Source organism: Nerophis lumbriciformis, linkage group LG07 (genome assembly GCF_033978685.3).
Source record: "Nerophis lumbriciformis linkage group LG07, RoL_Nlum_v2.1, whole genome shotgun sequence".
Classification (NCBI taxonomy): Eukaryota; Metazoa; Chordata; class Actinopteri; order Syngnathiformes; family Syngnathidae; genus Nerophis; species Nerophis lumbriciformis.
The window spans coordinates 25,786,873-25,808,177 of NC_084554.2; the positions used below are offsets into that span (position 1 = coordinate 25,786,873).

The following is a 21,305-nucleotide window of genomic DNA, read 5'->3' on the forward strand; positions in this document are numbered from 1 at the left end:
AAAATATCGATGTAATCATAGCGGTATCAACTAGATACCCTATTGTACTTGGTATCATTACAGTGGATGTTAGGTGTAGATCCACCCATGGCGTTTGTTTACATTTTGATGCCGGTGAGCTACGGTGTGTAGTGAAGCATGTTTAGCTATTCCTCGTCCTGCAGAGATGATACTTGTAAGAAACTTACTTTATTTGTCGCCATGGAGACAAGGATTAGTGATTTAGAAGTAGCTGAAACACTGCCGGCGGTGGATGAATGTTAGCCGCTAGCTAGCTAGTCATGTCTTAAAGCACTTCTTCCTGAGGGCGTTTCAGTATTATAACTTCACCTTTATCTTTAGTTTTTAAGCCAAAATGCGTCCGATCTCCCTTTTTTGTCTACACTCTGTGTCTGCTTGTAAGTACTCTGTGATTGTGTGCCGCCGAACATACTCATCTGCTCGTAAACCAGCAATGTCACGACGTGACTTTGACGCGGGTGCGGGACCGGTACGTTTCGGAGACGGTATCGTACCGAAAATTATTCATTAGTATCGCGGTACTATGCTAATACCGGTATACCGTACAACTGTAGATTGTACTCGCGTGAAAGATTCCTTCAAAAGGGATGCACGCTCAAGGAGACATAATGACATTTTTATATTTCTTATTCCTTGTTACACACATGGAGTTGGATGAGTTACCCTCGGGCAGAAAATTCAGGATGCTGAAAAGACAAACAAAGAGACTGAGGCACAGTTTTTATAACGGGGCCATAGTCCTGTTAAATAAAAACATTTCAGGCACCAGTGCCGTGTCGGGGAAGTGAAATCAACAACCAAGTGCAATACTTTTTTTGTGGGAAAAAAAATGGTGCAATAATCTGATGTTCATGTAACTTGTTTTAATGTGTGCAATAACATGCTGCCAATTTCAAATTTGTATAATGAGATTGTAAGATTTCAGGTTTTTTTATATATGTATCTTCCTTCTACATTTTTTCATATATATTTTAAAATGTTATATTTATTTTTATATGTTCTTTCTTGTTATTTACTAGGAGAGAATCCATGCCCATAATTTTGTTTAACTGGTGTACTGTGTATGCCTGTACAATAACACAAATTATACCTATTTTATCTTATCTTCAAACTAACATTATCTCTGGAAGTTTGGAAGAAAATGAATGGCTAAAAATGCTACACAAACACACCGAGCAGGACAACGCAAGAAGTTAACCTAAAGCAGGGGTGTCAAACTCAAATACAGAGTGGGCCAAAATTTTAAACTGAACAAAGCCGCAGGCCAAGGTTGAACAAATTAACCTTTTAATAGGGACCCAAACAAGTTTTGCATTGAATATTGAACAAGCAAGGCTTATATAACTTTATAGTAACATGTAAAATCGAGTTTCAAATAATAATAATAATGATTAAAAAATATCAATGGCATATCAAATACAATTTAAATAAAAATTGAATGCCTCTTTTCTATTTGCAGCCTTCTGAGGTAAATATTAACATTAACTTTTTCCACAGGCTAATACATTTGAAAATAAAATAACAATGAATAAACCATCCATTCAGGACTTTAAACAGCTCATTTTGCAACACACTGATCTAATCTGATGTGCCCAAGTCAGATACCTGGCATCTTTTCTTGGATGCTAGTTCTTTAATGTCGGGGCTCAGGCTTTGAGCTGAGGCAACCTTCATTATCGAACAAAGGTGTTCATCAGTCATTATATCTCGTAGTACACCCGGACCACAGTCTTGGGGGCGTGCCTTAAAGGCACTGCCTTTAGTGTCCTCTACGAGCTGTTGTCACGTCCGCTTTTCATCCATCCTAACAACGTGACGGCCCAGTCACAAAATAAGTGCGGCTCCTGCACATACACACACGTGGATGCCACGCATACTTGATCCACAGCGATACAGGTTACACTGAGGGTGCCCGTATAAACAACTTTAACTGTGTTAAAAATATACGCCACACTGTGAATCCACACCAAACAAGAATGACAAACACATTTCTGGGGAACATCCGCACCGTAACACAACAGAACAAATACCCAGAACCCTTTGCAGCACTAACTCTTCCGGGACGCTACAAAATACCCCCCCGCTACCACCAAACCCCCCCCCCCCTTACCCATTTAACCCCCAATTCCAACACTTGATATATATATATATATATCAAGTGTTGGAATTGGGGGTTAAATCACCAAAAACGATTCCCGGGCGCGGCCACCGCTGCTGCTCACTGCTCCCCTCACCTCCCAGGGGGTGATCCAGGGTGATGGGTCAAATGCAGAGAATAATTTCGCCACACCTCGTGTGTGTGTGACAATCATTGGTACTTTAACACTGTTAGAAATATAAAGTTAAAGTTGTTTATTTGGGTACCCTCAGTGTAACCTGTATCGCTGTGGATCAATCCAGCTTATAGAGCACTGCATTAGGCATCATATATGTGGGCATTTTGATTTAAAAATTGGGCCTTCACAAAGATAACAGTGCTCAATTTTTATTAACAGTGTCAAAAAGTTATTAATTCAACCATCTATATTGTTGTGACTGTGTTTGGCAGTTGCGTAGAACTTGACCACATACTGAGAGGAGTTTTAGTGACTTTATTTAGCTGCAATGGAGCAGAAATGACAACAACATTTACATTGTGGCCAGTGTGTGTGTCTGTGTAATTTATTCTTGTGATTATTTTATGTAATCTTATCAGATGAATCTGGATGTCATCTATGGAGATACTGACTCTATTATGATCAACACCAACAGCAGATCTCTGGAGGAAGTCTTCAAGCTGGGCAACAAGGTATGAATTGATCATTAAAAAACAGTGACAGAAGATTACTGTTTCCTTTTCCTAATGCTTGCCTTTGATTGCCTTTTTCTTATTTCCCACTTTCCAGGTGAAAGCTGAAGTAAACAAGCTGTACAAACTGCTAGAGATTGACATTGATGGAGTGTTTAAGTCACTTCTGCTGCTGAAGAAAAAAAAATATGCAGCCCTGGTGGTGGAGCATCACGGCGACGGGCGCTACAGCGTAAAGCAGGAGCTGAAAGGCTTGGACATTGTGCGGCGAGATTGGTGTGACCTGGCCAAGGAATGTGGCAAGTATGTTGCACGAAGCCAATACTAGTTGGGTCGTGTATGCAATTCCTTTACATGTAGCTTCCCTCTCCTGTTGCAGCTACGTCATCGGTCAGATCCTGTCAGACCAGAGTCGTGACGTCATTGTGGAAAACATACAGAAACACCTTGTGGAGGTGGGGGAGAAGGTAGCCAGCGGGGCCATACCACTCCAACAATATGAGATAAACAAGGTAATGAACAAGTGCCCTACTTAGCATTGAAGTCGCATCAATTTACACCCGCGCCTCTTTCTTTTCTCACCTCAGGCACTGACAAAAGACCCTCACGACTATCCTGATAAGAAGAGCCTTCCCCATGTCCACGTGGCTCTGTGGATCAACTCCCAGGGTGGACACAGGGTCAAAGCCGGTGATACAGTCTCTTATATCATCTGCAAGGTGCGTTCATACCATCTATGGCCATGCCAACATGAACATGGAAATTTAAACAATAGTTTTAGCCTCTTTGTAATGAAAAAACAGCTTTTGAAAAACTCAAATTTTCAGAGAGTCAGGCTTCCGCTACTGAGTCATAAAAGATGTGCGACAGCTCATATTCTTTAACCGAACTCAACAATACAACAAGAGTAATACATTTATTGACTTATGGGCGATGATTTTCGGATATCGTCCGGCGATATACATTCGTGTGCGCATTAATACACACACACAAGTGATAAAAAAAAACCCATTTACGTTGTGTCCCGGGATACATGCAAGTGATGTTTTTTTAGATACTTTCCATGGCATTGTACAGTGGATACAAAAGGTCTACACACCCCTGTTCAAATGTCAAGGTTTTCGTGATGTAATAAAATGACAGCAAGATAAATGATTGTACAACTTTTTCCACCTTTAACGTGACCTATAACCTGCACAATGCAATTAAAATACAAACTGAAGCCTTTAAAGAGGAAAAATATAAACTAATACTTTCTTGCAGCACATTTGGCTTTTATTACAGCACTTAGTCTTTTCGGGTAAGAACCTATAAGCGTGGCACATCTTAATGTGACAATATTTGCCCACTCTTCTTTGCAATGCGCTTCAAATTTGACAGATTGCGAGGGCATCTCTTTTGCACAGCCGTCTTCAGATCACACCACAGATGTTCGATTGGATTCAGATCTGGACTCTGGCTGGGCCATTCCAAAGCCTCGATCTTATTCCGGTGAAGCCGTTCTTTTGTTGATTTAGGTCCCTTCTACACTAAGCGTATCCAGGGTAAATCCCACCTAACCATATCCTTGTCCACACACACCCAATGGTCGTTTAAGACCCCCTGCCCCCCTCCCTCCCCCGGCGCAACGCGACCTCGCACGCATGCGCGGAAAATGCGCACGTCCAGTGTTGCTTTGTGTGCAAAATTAAATTAAATTTAACTTATCTGAACAATATCCAGTGTTGTGGTATTTCAATTACTTGGAATCTAGTGTGGTGTGGGGCCCTATTGTAGTGAATCACACCTGAGACATCATACATTAATCAAATCTTTAATAAACACGTGAAAGCAAACAATGTGATAAAGAACATTTTACATCAATCAATCTAAGAATCTAGATATCTGTTCAGGGCACTCCTCACTCTTTTGCGTTCACCTTCATTGTGCATTCGTTTTCTGTGACTTTATATACTCTGGACCTAGACGTTGAGTCGGCGACATACATGGCAGACAATAACTGATACAGTCTGCTTTGCCAGTCCAAATGCATTCAATGTTTTCCGTGGTCTTTCCTCGTCGGCCAGGTAATACAAAGCACACGTTACCTTTTTTTATCACATCCGCGGTAGCCCGCATTCTCGTTGTCTCTCCTTCGACAAATGGACAAAGGTTTTCGGTAAGTAGAATCACAGCTGACCTGGACATTCGAAAGTTCTCTTGCCGTCTGAGAAGTGTTGTATCCCAAATAGCTGCAATCGCTTTCTCTTAAGGTATTCATGTGTGATTTCCACAAGCGTCTGTACATGTAGAGGAAAGGGAAACACGGCATGTCTGGATGACTCGCCTCCATATTTCTAGTGTTACCTCCGAGTGGAAACAGGTTGTTATGAAGCTGGCTGTGGCGCGTTATTTCCGACGTCACTTCCTGTGTGGGGCGAGGTCTTTCTGGCGTTACTTCCTCTCCGAACTCTGTTTGTAAACGATCGATGAGTCCATACAAAGCTTAAGAGCCGGAGATTCAAGAAATACATGGCGCACTTACCGGTGTAAAAAATACCTTAAACGATGGTTTAGTGTGGCTGACACGATGCTTAGGCTAAATAATTATTCGTTTAAGGGGTTATCCGGCTTAGTGTAGACATAGCCTTAAATGTATGCTTTTGGGTCATTGTCGTGCTGAAAGATGAAGTTCCTCTACATCTTCAGCTTTCTAACATAAGGCCGAAGCTTTTGTGCCAACACTGACTGGTATTTGGGACTGTTCATAATTCCCTGCACCCTGACTAAGGGCCCAGTTTCAGCTGAAGAAAAACAGCCCCAATTGAAAAAATATTTTCAGTTTTTCTTTGTTTTTTATGACCTACAGTACATTGTGTATTAATATCTTGATCCGTCTCGTCGCCATACCTGCCAACAACTATGGTTTTCTCGTAATGAGTACGGTTTTTGATAATCCATTCTGGTTTCAAATCACATGCCTGCTGTAGGTATGGTGTTATTTTGGTGATGAGCAGTGTTGTTTTTGCGCCAAATATACCTTATGGAATTATGTCCAAAAAGTTCAACCTTGGTTTCATCAGACCATAACACATTTTCCCACATGCGTTTAGGAGATTTCAGGTGGCTTTTTTTGCAAAATTAAGCCGGGCTTGGGTGATTGTCTTTGTTTTTCTTTGATGTTAATCTTTGTAAAAAGTGAGCTTGTTGTCACATGTAATACACAGCCAGTGTTTTCAATAAATTCCTGCTGCTCCTTCAGTGTTGCTGTCAGCCTCTTGCTAGCCTTCCTGACTACGTAGTTTTCTTCTCGTCTTATCAATTTTGGACGGATTTCCTGTTCTTAGTACCCGGTAATGTCACTGTTGTGCCATATTTTCTCCACTTGACTATGACGGTCTTACACTGTGTTCTATGGTATATTTAATTCCTTGGAAATTATTTTGTAGCCTTTATCTGACTGATATCTATGAACATTGAGATCCCTCTGATGCTTTGGAAGCTCTCTGCGGACCATGGCTTGTGCTGGGAGATATGGTTACAAAAATGTTATGAAAAGCCTTCGAGAACAGCTAATCTTTATTTTGGATTGATCAGAGGCACTTTATTTGGTGACAGTTGTGTGCTGATTCCAGTTTAACATGGGTTTGAATGTAATTGGTTAAATCTGAACAGCTATAAAAGGCTGTGCACACATATGCAACCATATCATCCATGTTGTTTATTTTTACTTAATTTCCATTAAAGATTTCTGTTTGTTTTTCAATTGCGTTGTACAGGTTATACGTCACATGAAAGGTGAATAAAGTTGTGAAATTATTTATCCTGATGTAATTTTTTTACATGACAAAAACCTAGCATTTGAACAGATTTATGTAGACTTTTTATATCCACTGTAGATGTAATGTATCACCATATCGATCACTATATTTATGAACAAAGGCACTATATGTTCAATAAAATCAGCTGGGGTTGCGTTTTCAGGATTTCTTATTGGCCGAAATGTGCATGCCAGCCATTGAATTTGCTTTTATGTGGCCATGTTTTTTTTTCTTTAACTCCTCAAGGTTTTTTTCTCGTGCTGGAGTGTTGGTGCAGACAGAAACAAAATATTGTACACATGAGAAAAATGGAATTAGTTTTCCAACTATAAGAGCTTCCACTCATTCTTCCAGTCACTGATGTTTGATGAGAAGGTTTGGTTGAAAATCGGCACTTTTTGTGTTTGACGGGGTTAAGGTCAGAGCTCTGCATGGGTCACTTATTTTCTTCCACACCAACCATATCTAACTGTGCCTTGATGGACATTGCTCAGTTATACTGGAGCAGAAAAGTAAATTTCCTTCCCTGCACCAGTCTATAATAACCCTTTGTTGCTTAAGTAAATTATAGAACAACACAATTGTATGGTCTTTAAGAGGTATATTGACAAATATTATAAACGGGATGAATGTAAGGGGAAATAGCATTTTAAGTCCAATCTTCCGCTCACACCAATGTATGACCCTTTCTACCCCAGGATGGCTCCACACTAGCAGCCAGTCAAAGAGCGTACGCTTTAGAGCAGCTTCAAAAGCAAGAGGGTCTCAGTTTGGACACTCAGTACTATCTGGCACAGCAGATTCATCCTGTGGTGTCCCGAATCTGTGAACCCATTGAGGGCATTGACAGCGTCCTCATAGCCACCTGGCTGGGTAAGCACATTTTCGCTGCTTCTTCCACATGTTTGTGTTGCTAGTACTAAACCACTCAAAAATGAGAAAGAGCCTTTATTTTTGCCCGCTGATGACCGCAGGCCTGGACCCTACTCAGTTCCGGTCTCACCAGCAGCACCAGAGAGAGGAGGAGGCCGACAACATGCTGGGAGGACCTATCCAACTGACCGATGATGAGCGCTTCAAAGACTGTGAGAGGTTCATGTTCACCTGCCCCCAGTGTGGGAAGGAGAACACCTACGAGAGCGTGTTTGAAGGAGCTGTGAGTTTGTTCTCCTGTCACACTTTGAACGCCAACAACATTTTTGGTCTCTGATCTGATTTTTTTGGCCTCAGATCCAATCTGATTTTGGGTCCCGATCTGATACTTGGACAATATATTATAAAACTGAAAATGTGTTATAGCAAGTGAACAAAGTAAACACAATATCACATTGTTTTAAAGCTTATCTTATTAAAATTGTAATTTGCTAGTGTTGTTGTAGAGCAGATAATATTTTAAATGTGTCATACTGAATGCTACATAAATTTTTTTATAAACAAAATAATGTGGCTAGTACACGATATCTAAACAAAAGCAAAAACTACTCTTGATTCCCATTTAAATCAATTGGGTTTTGTCTTCAAAGCCTCCTTTATCCAGAGATGTATACCCTGAGTTTGTAAACAATAACAAAAACAACCAAATAATATTTTCTAATAATAGAAACAAGAAAATATTGATCTTCCGTATCTGTAATATACTGATACGGCACTAGGTAATGATAGTGTCGACATCTGTATCGATCACCCCTACTTTACATTGAAGCTTTCGCGAATACCTTTTTATGTCTTGCTGCTTGGTTTGCGCGTGTTTGTGCGTGTGTGAGTAGCATGCTTAGCCATTAATTTTCTTGTAGTCCTCCAGTGATTGATTATCACACGGAAAAAACTTAGTTTGTTTTCTGACACGGTGGTGAGGAATAGTATTTTTGAAGCCTGTGTTCTGGCAAGACACTCACCCTCCTGGAATTCATGCAATATTTGCATGGACATAACAAGGAATATGGAAACGTAATTGTATCTACCTGAGTGTGCGTCCCTTTTAAAGGAATCATTAATATGGTGCAATATTTAGAATGTAAACACTAGGACACAACTGCAGTACAAATCAGCTGGGCTTGAGTTAAAAAAGGCAAACATCGGGCCCCGATCCAATCCTATGATCGGGAGCCGGTATTTGCCTTTTTTAAATAAATTGTACTTTTAAATGAATCAATTGACATGCTGCCCTATAATTATAATGTTCAGCTTTGATTAAGATTTTAGACTGATAAAAATAGAAACCATTTTCTTACAAATAGCTTGTATGCATTGCAGACGGCCAATTGAGTTCACTGCTAACATGCAGCCTTCAGACTGCATAGTTGAACATACGTCCTTGCAGCTTAGCCTGCTGTGCAAACATAAGTTGCCCTGTGTGTGCAGCATGCATACAAAAATAAGGGTTGTATGAAATGCCAAACTTTGTATTTTAATCAATATTGGGGGATGTTCAACTAATGAAATGGACCCGAAGCAGTTAAGTCAAAGAATGTGGATTCATGATGCAGTCATCCACTATATTGTGTCTCTGCCTGTATTTTTAGACAGCTGCTTGGCTCCAATGTGGACTCTGTTTTCATTGGCATAGTTTGGACTCCACAACTTGAAAAGCCTCTCCTTAACCTCTGCTGCTCTGTAGACACACACACACACACATGCACAGATCTTCCACCATTTGTCAGGCCAAGGTTGTGGGTGTGCTATCGTCTTGTAATGAGGAGCAGGGCACACAGGCTTTTCATGTCTAAAAAGCTAATAAACCTGACAACCCCCCTTATCGTCTGCTGGCATAAACAGCTTGCATTAAATTAAGCGGCGTTATCGCCATATTTGGATGACATCGTATCTCATAAGCACTCACTGACACAAACATGCAGGAAGAAAAGTGTCTGCACAGTCAAAGTATACCTGATACCAAGATAAAATGCAAGACGTAATTGTCCGTGATGTGTCTTATTTCTTGTGTTTGTGCATAGACGCACCGTCACTGATAAGACGGTAAACTAATTAGGGTAGGGAACATGATCGGCTCAGTGAGAGGGGAGGACAGATGGGCCTTGACGCAGAGCCAGAGATGCTAGGAGGAGGCCGTGACAGCTGATGGGGGACAGACGGGAGGAAAATTGTTTGATGAAGGTGGCGGGAGAGCCGGGCGATAGCTGGATCGGACTGCTGGGATTTCCCCGGTGTTCACTTTTAGCGGGGCGGCCTGTTAAATCAACAAGCTGTGTGCGTCGCACAAAATCCTGCCACAGATGAATAACAGTCAGATGACATTATAAACCATTTAAAAACGGGTGACGAGCTAACGTGTGCCTTTTAAGACGAGGAGGAGGGCCGGGCCAAATGTCAAGATATGATCGTTGGGTCATGTTGTAAGCCCTGAAACGGCAGATTAATTGCAACTCCTCCGCAATCCTCACACCGAGCCGAGTGTTTCATAGTTTCTGTAATTGCTCGGTCATTAAAGAACTGTCAAGTGAAGTAAGGAGGTGCATAATTTTGTTTGGTGGTGGATGTCTGTTATCGGAATGAAGTAAGCGAGTTAAAAAAGTAGCAGGGGAGGACGTCATGTAGAGTAGGAAAGGAATGGAACACGAAGATAGAGCGGCTTAATTCATTGAACGGCATTTAAAGGGAGTTAGGCGGTTGACGTGCAGGCATAAAAAGTCTTATGTTTTCCCCAGAAAGACTGATGTGGCCGAGCGCGCGGGGGGTGTCACTGCATATAAGTTTTGTAAACCTTTTTTAATTCCTGTCAGCCAAATGACGTGTTTAAAACTGCGGTATTTTGTTGAATGTTATCGGACTGTGATGTTTCATTAAGAGTTGGCTTAGACTTTTAGAAATGCAATTTGCACAATTAAAATAATGACTATAAACTGTATACTAAATGACTTACCTCATGTATTGAGAGTACAGATAATGGGCTCATCAAAGCAGGATCCCCCCCACCCCCCTGAACCTCCATCAGGAGTGTGTACTTTAATATAAATAAGTCACGCAGGTGTACTCTTCCTTTAACTTCCACTGAGAATACAAGACAAGTATGTTTTTCTCCTCGTGTCCAGAGCGGCGATTGATTTCACTGCAGTGGGCAAATCAGTGATGGCCGCAGAGCACTATTGAGCGGAGCATCAGATGCCTCTGTGAGAGACAACTTCACTCAAATGTTCTGCTTGACACCCTCAGCTGGTTGGGTCATGGCTGTTAACCAAGAATTGTCTGAGTAAATATAGTCCAGGTTTACACTGATACAGCAGGGGTCAAAAAAGACAAATCGGTTAGTTGTTCATTCATAGTCATGTTTTTTCCACGGTTTAGCTGCACCTGAATGCATCTCATTCCTTTCAGAGAAGGGGAAACAATCTAAGTGATTGAATGTTTTTGTGCCTAATTTGTCATTCAGGGGTCAAAGTTGGAGCCGAGCTTGCTGCGATGCTGTCACGTGCCGTGTGCTGGCCGCCCTATCGACTACGCTTCCAACATCAGCAACAAACTGCTTCTTGATATCCGACGCCACATCAGAAAATACTACTCTGTGAGTATTGTTGTTGTCAATTGTCTAACATTTTATAGGAGCTGCAATGAGTACAGCTTAGATCATGCCCATTTCAAAATAGTAACACGCCCTTTGTTGTGTGTTCTCTCAACACACTGTTGTCCGTGCTCATGTAGAGTATGAATTACATGAATTATTATTGAAATCGTAAGGATGGACAATATTTCACGGAAGTAAGTAGGCTTCACAGTTCAGCAACCTCGGTGTTGAAGGGGAACTGCACTTTTTTGCCCCTTTATCCACATCCTTGACAGAAGGACGCACATGTATTTCTCTTTTCTGCGCATTCCAAATAGTGAAAAACACCTAGTAGGAGATGGTTTACAATGCAGGTAATGGTGATACGATCCATTCCGCCCATAAAGCCCTCTAAAAAAACATCCCAAAACCTCCAACACTGTTCTATATTCATGCTGTAAGTATGTATGTACCGGTAATTTAGTAACTGGCACATTCATGATAACATGTAAAAGTTACAGTATTTTGCTAATTTTAAGCTTTACCGTTACTTTTTCGGTGCATTGATTTCACAGAGCGCATAGCAACTGCAGAGTTCATTGCTATGCGCTGTAAAATCAATGTCAACAAAAAAACAGAGATGTTTGTTACCACTAATAGCAGACTTTTTGAGAGCCTTGGAGCATTATCATGCTCATTTCTCAGATAAAAAAATGCTTTTTAGCAATTTTGTAATTGTTTTATGCTGCATTCCACATGATGAGAACAATACAGTATCAGGTTGGTAGCGTGTGGTTTGTCAAAGTTGACCAACTTTCCACCTTGGTGCCACAACCTTCTACTATATACAGATGAGATACATGGTTTATAACATAGCATTACCTTTCTTAACTTAAAGGCAATCCCACAGCAGAAGCAGCTCAAGCTTTTTATTCTTTATTTTTTGGTGTGTCGCAACCAACGTGTATTAACTGTTTAAACTAGTTAGTAGTTGGCTACTCGCTCGTGGTCAAAAGAGCAGTGTGAGCAAGGCAATGTGTCACAACACCAGTATAGTAGTTTGTCTGTGTTCACTCTTACAATAACAATGTCGCTATATGCAGGTCATGGCATGTTAATGCAGTGTTGTTGGTGTTTTTTAAGATGTTTTAATAGCGCTTTATAGTCAGAATAAATTAATCCCATATACCTACATTGTTAGCCACCTCGTACTAGCAGTTTTTCACTATTTAGAGCACAAACAAAACACCATTATTGTCTCACTTCAGAATTCTGGATGATGAGCAAAATAAAAAAAGGGGCAGTTACCCTTATAAAACTTCCCAAAAATCTTAAGTGTTTCTTTGTTCATGTACGTTAAGAAATACATATTTCCCTCAATGAAACCACTGCTTTTCACTACCAGCAGCACTCATGCAACCCCATTTCATGACACTACAACTACCATTCCTGACTACAGGCAATAATGTCTTAAGTAATTTACAGGGGATAGTGAATATAAACTACTGTAAAGTCTGTACCAAGACTACTTGTAAGTATATCACAGTTTCTATAGTATCGTCCCGAGAGAAGATACTACTGTATACTGTCATAGAATAGTTTGTGAAATGGGGGGGTTGTACTATACTCACTTTAGTGTGCTATTCTGTCATATTTTAAGTTCTTCTGATTTCCTCCTGAGCTTTCTGGTGAATTGGAAGGTTTGACATCTCCGAAGGTGCTTTCATTTGGTTTGAAGAGTCAGCGAGGTGAAAGCATTTCTTCAAACAAACTTAGACATTATAAAATAGCCACGGCATGTGACAATTGAGTCAGCCAGTGCTGTAATGCAAAGCAATCAAATAATTTATCGGACAAAAGATGAAGCTAAACCTCAGCGGGGCACTGCGCTGACATTTTCCACCAAAGAGCACATTATGCTTGCAAAAATAAAACAGCAGCAGGCATTTTTGTTGGAGCATTATCCATGAAAATACTGAAATGCCAATACTTTTCAATAACAAGTTTGTCTCTTTCGTAGTCAGCGTGCAGTTTTGCAATTCTGTTAGGATAGGTTAATGGACACTCGTCAGTGACCAAATATTTTGGGCTAGGCATGTGTAACAACTCTTCGCTTTGATGCGTATAGATATGAGTCATTAGAAAACAGTGATTTAAATTAGCCTGCTTCAGCTTTGCAAAACACCTACAAAGTCAAATTCATCGCTTTTTGAGCTTTTCAAGTTTATACCATACACCAGTTTCCTGTCCTACAATACAACTGTGTTACTAGACAGGCAAAGCCATATTTTCTGAATATTTGTACCACCAAACGCCTTTATTGATAATTAATGGAGTTAAAGGCCTACTGAAATGCGATATTCTTATTTAAACGGGGATAGCAGGTCCATTCTATGTGTCATACTTGATCATTTTGCGATATTGCCATATTTTTGCTGAAAGGATTTAGTGGAGAACATCGACGATAAAGTTTGCAACTTTTGGTCGCTGATAAATGTTTGGTAAAGCTTGACTGTCATCTTTCGGGAATGTAAGCAATGAAACACCGGCTGTGTTTGTGTTGCTGCAATACACCGCTTCCCACCTACAGCTTTCTTCTTTGCTGTCTCCATTGTTCATTGAACAAATTGCAAAAGATTCACTAACACAGATGTCCAGAATACTGTGGAATTTTGCGATGAAAACAGACGACTTAATAGCTGGCCACCATGCTGTCCCAAAATGTCCTCTACAATCCGTGACGTCACGCGCAGGCGTCATCATACCGAGACGTTTTCAGCAGGATATTTCGCGCGAAATTTAAAATTGCCCTTTAGTAAGCTAACCCGGCCGTATTGGCATGTGTTGCAATGTTAAGATTTCATCATTGATGTATAAACTATCAGACTGCGTGGTCGGTAGTAGTGGGTTTCAGTAAGCCTTTAAGGAGCAGCTCACTACACTGACTCCACCACAGAATAAGAGTAAAATAAATTGTATTTAATTTTTTGCCCTCTTGTGTTGCTTATGACTAATATCCATCATTTTCCTGCCTTCTACTTGTTTCGTTGGCTGAAATCTGCAAGTTGACGTCAGACTTGGATCTGGATATAAAAACTCAGTTTCTGATGTAAAAGGTGTTTAACGCTGAATGAAATTAGTTCCCTGTGTTGTCTTTGTGGCACCTCTCCTTCCCACCACCTCTTTTGCTCTCTTAGGAATTTCTGGCAACTTCTTAGACATTGGACCTAAGAGAAAGTGGAATGCACTGTCTGTGAAAGTGTGTGTGCGTGCGTGTGTGTGCGCGCGTGTTACTCTCCCACAGTGCTGAACAGAAATCAATTATTGGAGTGAATGTGTGGGGAACGAGTCCCTCTCAACTCCTTTGTCAAGATGTGTGAAACAGCTGCTACCACTGAATACTTACACCACACACACATCGGTTAAGACTGACGCAGTGGACAGAGCACACACAGCGGGGCGATGAAGAGGGGTAATATTGTGTAATTAAGGATTCCTTTCAGGCCAAGGGAAAGTTCAAACAGAGCTGTTTGTCTGGCTCCTCTGTGGGCACAACTAGACTTATATGTGTGTTCTAAACCTCAGGGACATTCATCATTAGTGAATATACCCCCCGTACCCCCCTTCCTTATTAATAAACCAGCACCCTGAGAATAGGCAAACAGAGTGTTTTCTTCCACTGGTCCTGCTGTCTTTGCCAAAAATGAGTCTTCTTCTCCATCCTACTTTTTCTTCTTCTTCTTTACCCCCTCCCGTCCAAGCACGGTTGCCATGGCATTTAACAAATTATTGCAATTACCCTCGACATGCGGGTAGCCCCTGGAAACCGGCTGAGGGGCAAGACAAGAAGTGGGGAGGCAGAGAGGGAGAGAAAGGGTGAATGAAGACCAGGGAAGGTGATAATCCTGTTTTGAACAAAAGGTCAAAGTGTTGAATTGAGAAGCTTTGATTAAGCGGAGGAGGTACAAAGTGGAACCATTTGAGCTCTATTCATTGTGTGTGTGTGTGTGTGTGTGTGAGAGATTGTGTTTGTGAGATTAGGTGTGTTTGTGCGCGTGGGGTTCCATGTGTGTTTGCCAAGTAGATAAATTTTTTTCTCCCTCTCGGGCCTTTTCACTTTAGAGATGCGAATGATGACTGGCGGGTGTGTGCGCAGGTGGAATTCATTTGTACAAGAGTCAGGCAGTGTTAACATTAACAATACAGTTTAAACAATTATACTGTACTTTCTCAGGAAAGAAAATGAAGTTTGTAGTGTGTGGGATCAGCTTGGCCCATTTCAACTTACACCTTGGACAGACATGTGGAAACACGTTATTTGTGGATCACCCTATTGGTTATGCTCAAAATACTTTAAAGTTTTAAAGTCATTCGCCAGTGGTCAGTGGCTACAGGGGAATTAGTTACCATGAATTGATTAACGTGGACCCCGATTTAAAAAAGTTGAAAAACTTATTCGGGTGTTACCATTTAGTGGTCAATTGTATGGAATATGTACTGTACTGTGCAATCTACTAATAAACGTTTCAATCAATCAAATAACGTCCTGTACCGCCCCAAAGCATTTTTTTTGATGGTCACAATATTTTTCTACAGATCTTGCTCGTATTTTACAGACCACACACAAGCACACAAGTCTGACACATTTTTGTTTACAATTGTAATTGTATGTTATAGTATTGTTTTAGCTACATTAGAAGGTAGAAGTAGTACAAACAGTACAGTTATAAAAAATATACATACAGGTATGTATAGTAAAGCAAATGTAGAATCAATGCAGACATGAATAAAGGGTTCCAGTCTCGACAAAAGTACTGTATATCAAACATACATAACTAGGGGGGAAAGATACATTTTCTGTTCAATAAAACAGAACAATGAGTTTACTTTCATCCTTGTATGCAGCCGTCCTGTCGACACACACTTTCAAGAGCCCTGTGTTGCACTTACGGTTTGAAATCACAACACTCCTTAACTTTAACCACCAGGTCGCTACAATGATTATAGGAATAAAACAAATTAAATCCACTTTACCTTGTTAATCTTCTTTGCTAAAGAGGGAAGGGAGGTACGAAGTGTCGACGATGCTGTGGATACTTTCGGAATACTCTAAAGCCTGACGTATGCTCCTGTTGCGAGGCTACACGGCTACAGTATCTCCTTCTCCTGCAAAACCTCTTACACAGCGTGATCTGCACCTCCAAAATAATCTAACCTAATGCTTAGGAATGTAATGATAAACAGTATTAATGATAACCACAATACAACTCTCAATAGTTAGTACCACCGTTTTAAATTAAAATGATTGAAAAATTGTGATTGATAACCCCACTTTGATAAACTCACTGACGGACTGTTACAAGCTTTCTATCTTAAACACTTCCATGAAAACAAGAGACATTAATGTCTTTCCCCATTAAAAAATTAAATACCGCAATCTAAACTTATATGAAAAAATTGCTGTCTGAGCAACTAGGCTATTCAGTTGTGCACTTTGAACTTACAACATGTGCTCTCTAACAACAGAGTGATGGATAACTTAGCGTTTAAGGACCGATAAACAGAGTAGGACCCCACAACGCCAACCAGTAATTACAAATAATAATACATTTTATTTGTCTTGCACTATTCATTTAAATAAATCTTAAAGTGCAACAGTACAAATCAATATTTAGAACAATAAAAGCTTAGCCATTAAAACAGAAAATACTAAGACTAAAACACTATCAGTTAGCATGCAAAATTGTGTTTTTTGTAACAGTTTATTTTAGTTATTTAAAAAGAGATTTCAGTGTGTATAAATACTTTTTAGACACATTCAACAATACTACGGTAATATATGTGATAATTTTGGTCAGGGTAACTGTGATATGAAATTTTCATATGTTTACATCCCGACTTGTGCTGCACTAATATTAAGGCTGTGATTGCTCTACTTTTTTGCGTTATTTCTATCCGACCTGTTCAGAAGGTGTACAGTCCACCTTCATGAACACTTTTTTTAGATTTTGGATCAACAATATACAGTAACTATTGTAATACAAAGATTAATTTTAGCTGCAATTACACTCCCCTTTTCTGTCAAATTGCCCATGTTTGCTCGCAACGAACGATGCAAACAAACCAGTCAACGAGAGTTTTGGTTGCGCTCCAAGACCAATAGCTATAAAAACAGGGGTGACCATTTGAGGACCCAACAGTACTCAGTCGACAGGTCTGAAATTGTGCTACTTTGGGGGAATTGGCCTTTAAAGGTTCCACTGTATTTGGTTCATGGATGTCTTTTCCCGTGTGTGCTGGTGAAAAAAACACAATCACAAATGCTTAGGTGTCATACAGTATGTTGTGGCCATCTGAAACCAAAATAAGTTTTTTTTTTTAATCTTTAATCATATTCTTTCTGGGGAGTTTATTTTAATATACTTTAATATCCACATACTCGGGCAAGTCATATTGTTGATGTAGATGCCCATATTTGCTGTACAGATTTACTTTACTAAAGAGAAGTGTGGGATACTTCTCTTGTTGCCTTATTTGTATTTGACTTTATTAAATGGATTTATAATAATGTTTGGCGCAGCCGGACTGGAGCAGGAGGGGATAGAAAGAGGGAAAAAGGAAGACGTGCGTGTGGATGTATGTACCGTGAGTGTGTATGTATGTACTGTATTTGTGTATGTATGTGGGAGCATAGGTTCCTATGTCTGTGGGTAAGTACCAATGTGTGTGCATATGTATGTATTAATGAATACATTTATGTATGTGTGCATATATGTATGAAGAATTGTGTGTATGTGAATTTGTATGTACAATATATTTTTCTTCCAGTGTGTGCGGGAGCCAAAGTACAAATTAATGGATTTTTACAAGTGGCGCGTAGAGTAAAGGCAGTCCAAGATGAGAGGGGCAGAACATGTACTGTACCCCTGTGTGTAAAGTGCAAAGTTAAAAAAAAAAAAAAGGACAAGGGGTTGTCCAAAAAAATCGATTGACATCCAAATCGTGTTTTTTGTTTATTCAAAAATTTATTAAAAAAAGAAAATAAAACTTTATTTTTATTTTTTATGTTGTATTTAAATAAAATAAAATAAAAAAACTTTCACGCAAACGTACTCAAACACACACACATTCAATGACACACACAGGATCCCGGTCAACAAAGGTGGGTTGTTTCGTGCAGGATTATACCAAGCATCGTTGCTTCCCTACTGTTTATTTACTGTGGTAATTTCTGAAAGACTTTTCCGCCATTTTTGATCGAACTCAAATTAATTAGAATCAATGATCACGCTCATATACACCTATCTTTGGGCAGTTTCGCCCATTCGTCTTTGCAGCACCTCTCAAGCTCCATCAGATTGGATGGGAAGCATTGGTTTTCATCCAGGATGTCTCTGTACATTGCTGCATTCATCTTTCCCTCTATCCTGACTAGTCTCCCAGTTCCTGCTGCCGAAAACCATCCCCACAGCATGATGCTGCCATCGCCATGCTTCAGTGTAGAGATGTATTGGACAGGTGATAAGCGGTGTCTGGTTTTCCTCCAAACATGACGCCTGGCATTCACACAAAGAGTTCAATCTTTGTTTCATCAGACCAAAGAATTTTGTTTCTCATGGCCTGAGTGTATGCATTTTGGAAAATGTTTTACTCAGAAATGGCATCTTTCTGGCCATTATACCATACATACCAAAATATACATACCAAAGACGATAAAAATGGGACCCATTACCTCCCTGCTTGGCACTCAGCATCAAGGGTTGGAATTGGGGGTTAAATCACCAAAAATGATTCCTAGTGTGTGTGTGTGACAATCATTGGTACTTTAACTTAACTTTTAACTTAATACAGGCCTGACTGATGGGTTGTTGCAGAGATGGTTGTCCTTCTGGAAGGTTCTCCTCTCTCCTCAGAGTGACCATTGGGTTCTTGGTCACCTCCCGGACTAGACTAAGATGAATGCAGCAATGTACAGAGACATCCTGTATGAAAGCCAACACTTCCCATCCAACTTGAGGAGCCTGAGAGGTGCTGCAAAGAGGAATGGGCGAAACTGCCCAAAGATAGGTGTGCCAAGCTTGTGGCATTGTATTCAAAAAGACTTGAAGCTGTAATTGCTGCCAAAGCTGCATCAACAAATTATTAAGCAAAGGCTGTGATTTTTAATTTTTATTTTTATTTTTGATAAATAAAAAAAATAAAAAACTTTCTACATTACAATGTCTTTATGGGGTTTTGTCTGTAGAATTTTGAGGACAAAGATGAATTTATTCTATTTTTTAATAAGGCTGTAACATAACAATGTGGGAAAAGTGTTGCGCTGCATACAAAACATATATAAAATGATCTATTGCACAGGTGTCAAACAAAGTCCAGGCGGCCCGATCTGGCCTGCCATATCATTTAATGTGGCCCGTGAAACCCTTGAAATAATATAAAAGTTTTTTTTTTTTTCTTACTAAAAATCTTCATACATGTATTGCATTCAATTGCATCACTTTTAAACTTTTAATATTATGTAATAATTCAACAAATATACTATTGTATATTTTAAACTTTTTTATTTATTTAAAGAAAATAAATATATACGTATCTGCTTGACTAATGATTTCATAGCAAGTTATCCATCAAATTGTGCCCTGTAAAAATTACAATAGAGTTTTCGGTAACTTGGCAGCTCACTTGCCAGACTTAAATGGTAAAAAGAAACCATTCCCCTTTAAATTAGGAGAGATGTTCTGTAAAAAAAAATCAAGGAGAGATAGATTTCCAAGTGAACTGTGTGTTGGCTTGGTTAAATTATGTGAAACTCAATTGGACGTCTGCATTCAGTATGTCTGGCATCCATTGCTATAATTATGCAATTATGGGCCTTTATGCAAACTGAACACCTCAACTCTGGCAAACTGCCTCAATTAGCACCCCCACACCTCCTTGCTCCCTGTGAATTCTCTTTCAGATTTCTGTCCATCTACTGCTTGTCTATCTTAAAAATGTGATCGGCTGTGTGGCTTGTATGCTTCAACAGCTTGCCAAATTTGCATAATTGCATCAGTCATTTTAAGGAGTACAGTCCACTGGAATCACCAACCAAGGAGGCTGTAGTAGGCTTGCAGGTGCTGAGGGGGGTTTATTAGGAGTGAATGGAAGGAAGGAAGTGGGCATTGATGACGGTAGTTCTTATGCTCTGTCATTAGTTGGGCATTACTCCCTCCCCCTCCCCCCTGCTTAGTAATGACATGGCATAAGTATCTGAGAGGGTGGGTGGGCTGTTTGTAAGACTTCAGGCCATTTGAGAGAGTCAGGCCACAGCACCTGCCCAGGGTCACAAACTCACCACGGGGGGTCTTAACTGTGGCTGTGTGACAAGTGCACAAGGAAGGATACATTGGAAGGATACAACGTAAAACAAGTAGACCAAAAAAATGCAGGTTGTTTTTCTGTTTCGCCTTAGAAGCGCTTTTGCCGCAGATCACAATGCATTGATTAAAACACTTGATTAATTCTGTGGGCAGTGGTGCCCTTGAACAAGGCACTGAATCAGAACCAGAAATACTTTAACTCTAAACCTCTAACTGTACAGAAGGTGCCATAATGTCCCTTTTAAATTTAAATTTCCCCTCAGGGATTAATAAAGTATTTCTGATTCTGATTTAGCACTCAGTGTTTTTTGAAGCATTTGTGATTAAGGGCTATATAAATAAACGATTGATTGACTGATTAAAGCAGGGGTGTCTAAAGAACAGTCTGGGGCCATTTTCGGCCTGTAGCTCGAGATTTGTTGGCCTGCAGAATGTCGGGGGAAAAAACGGTAAAAATATAAGAAAAAATACGTAATGTCATGAGAAAAATGCTGAAAATTTGATAGGAAATTTGAAAAGTCTACGTATGCGGGATATATTTTAGTATTTTTTTAACATGCTACTAACTGACATATATCAAAACTTAGTGCCAGCTTTGTGTTATAGGTGATGGTATTATTATTACTAGCATCAAAAGTTAAGATTTTTTTCATTACATTACATCTTTTTGTTATCTTTTCCTAACAGTTTTACAGTTGTTTCCGAAATGTTGCGGGCCAACAAAGTCCAAGCTGCTGTCCGGCAATTGCGCCCTGGCCGCAATTTGGACACCCCTGAAAAAACTAATAACAGTACACCTTATCACATGTAACACAAAGCGGAGACAAAATACAAAA

The 21,305-nt window shown here is 39.9% G+C and overlaps 1 protein-coding gene across 2 annotated transcripts in view; it reads left to right on the forward strand.

Moving 5' to 3' along the window:
* Positions 1-21,305, forward strand: part of pola1 (polymerase (DNA directed), alpha 1) — a 134,298-nt gene that overhangs the window by 73,624 nt on the left and 39,369 nt on the right. For both annotated transcript variants that reach the window (XM_061965594.2, XM_061965593.2), the window contains 7 exons: positions 2,717-2,809; positions 2,907-3,112; positions 3,189-3,321; positions 3,397-3,528; positions 7,308-7,482; positions 7,584-7,765; positions 10,997-11,128. In XM_061965594.2, coding sequence (XP_061821578.1) covers positions 2,717-2,809; positions 2,907-3,112; positions 3,189-3,321; positions 3,397-3,528; positions 7,308-7,482; positions 7,584-7,765; positions 10,997-11,128 — 1,053 coding nt within the window. The remainder of the gene's footprint in view (positions 1-2,716; positions 2,810-2,906; positions 3,113-3,188; positions 3,322-3,396; positions 3,529-7,307; positions 7,483-7,583; positions 7,766-10,996; positions 11,129-21,305) is intronic.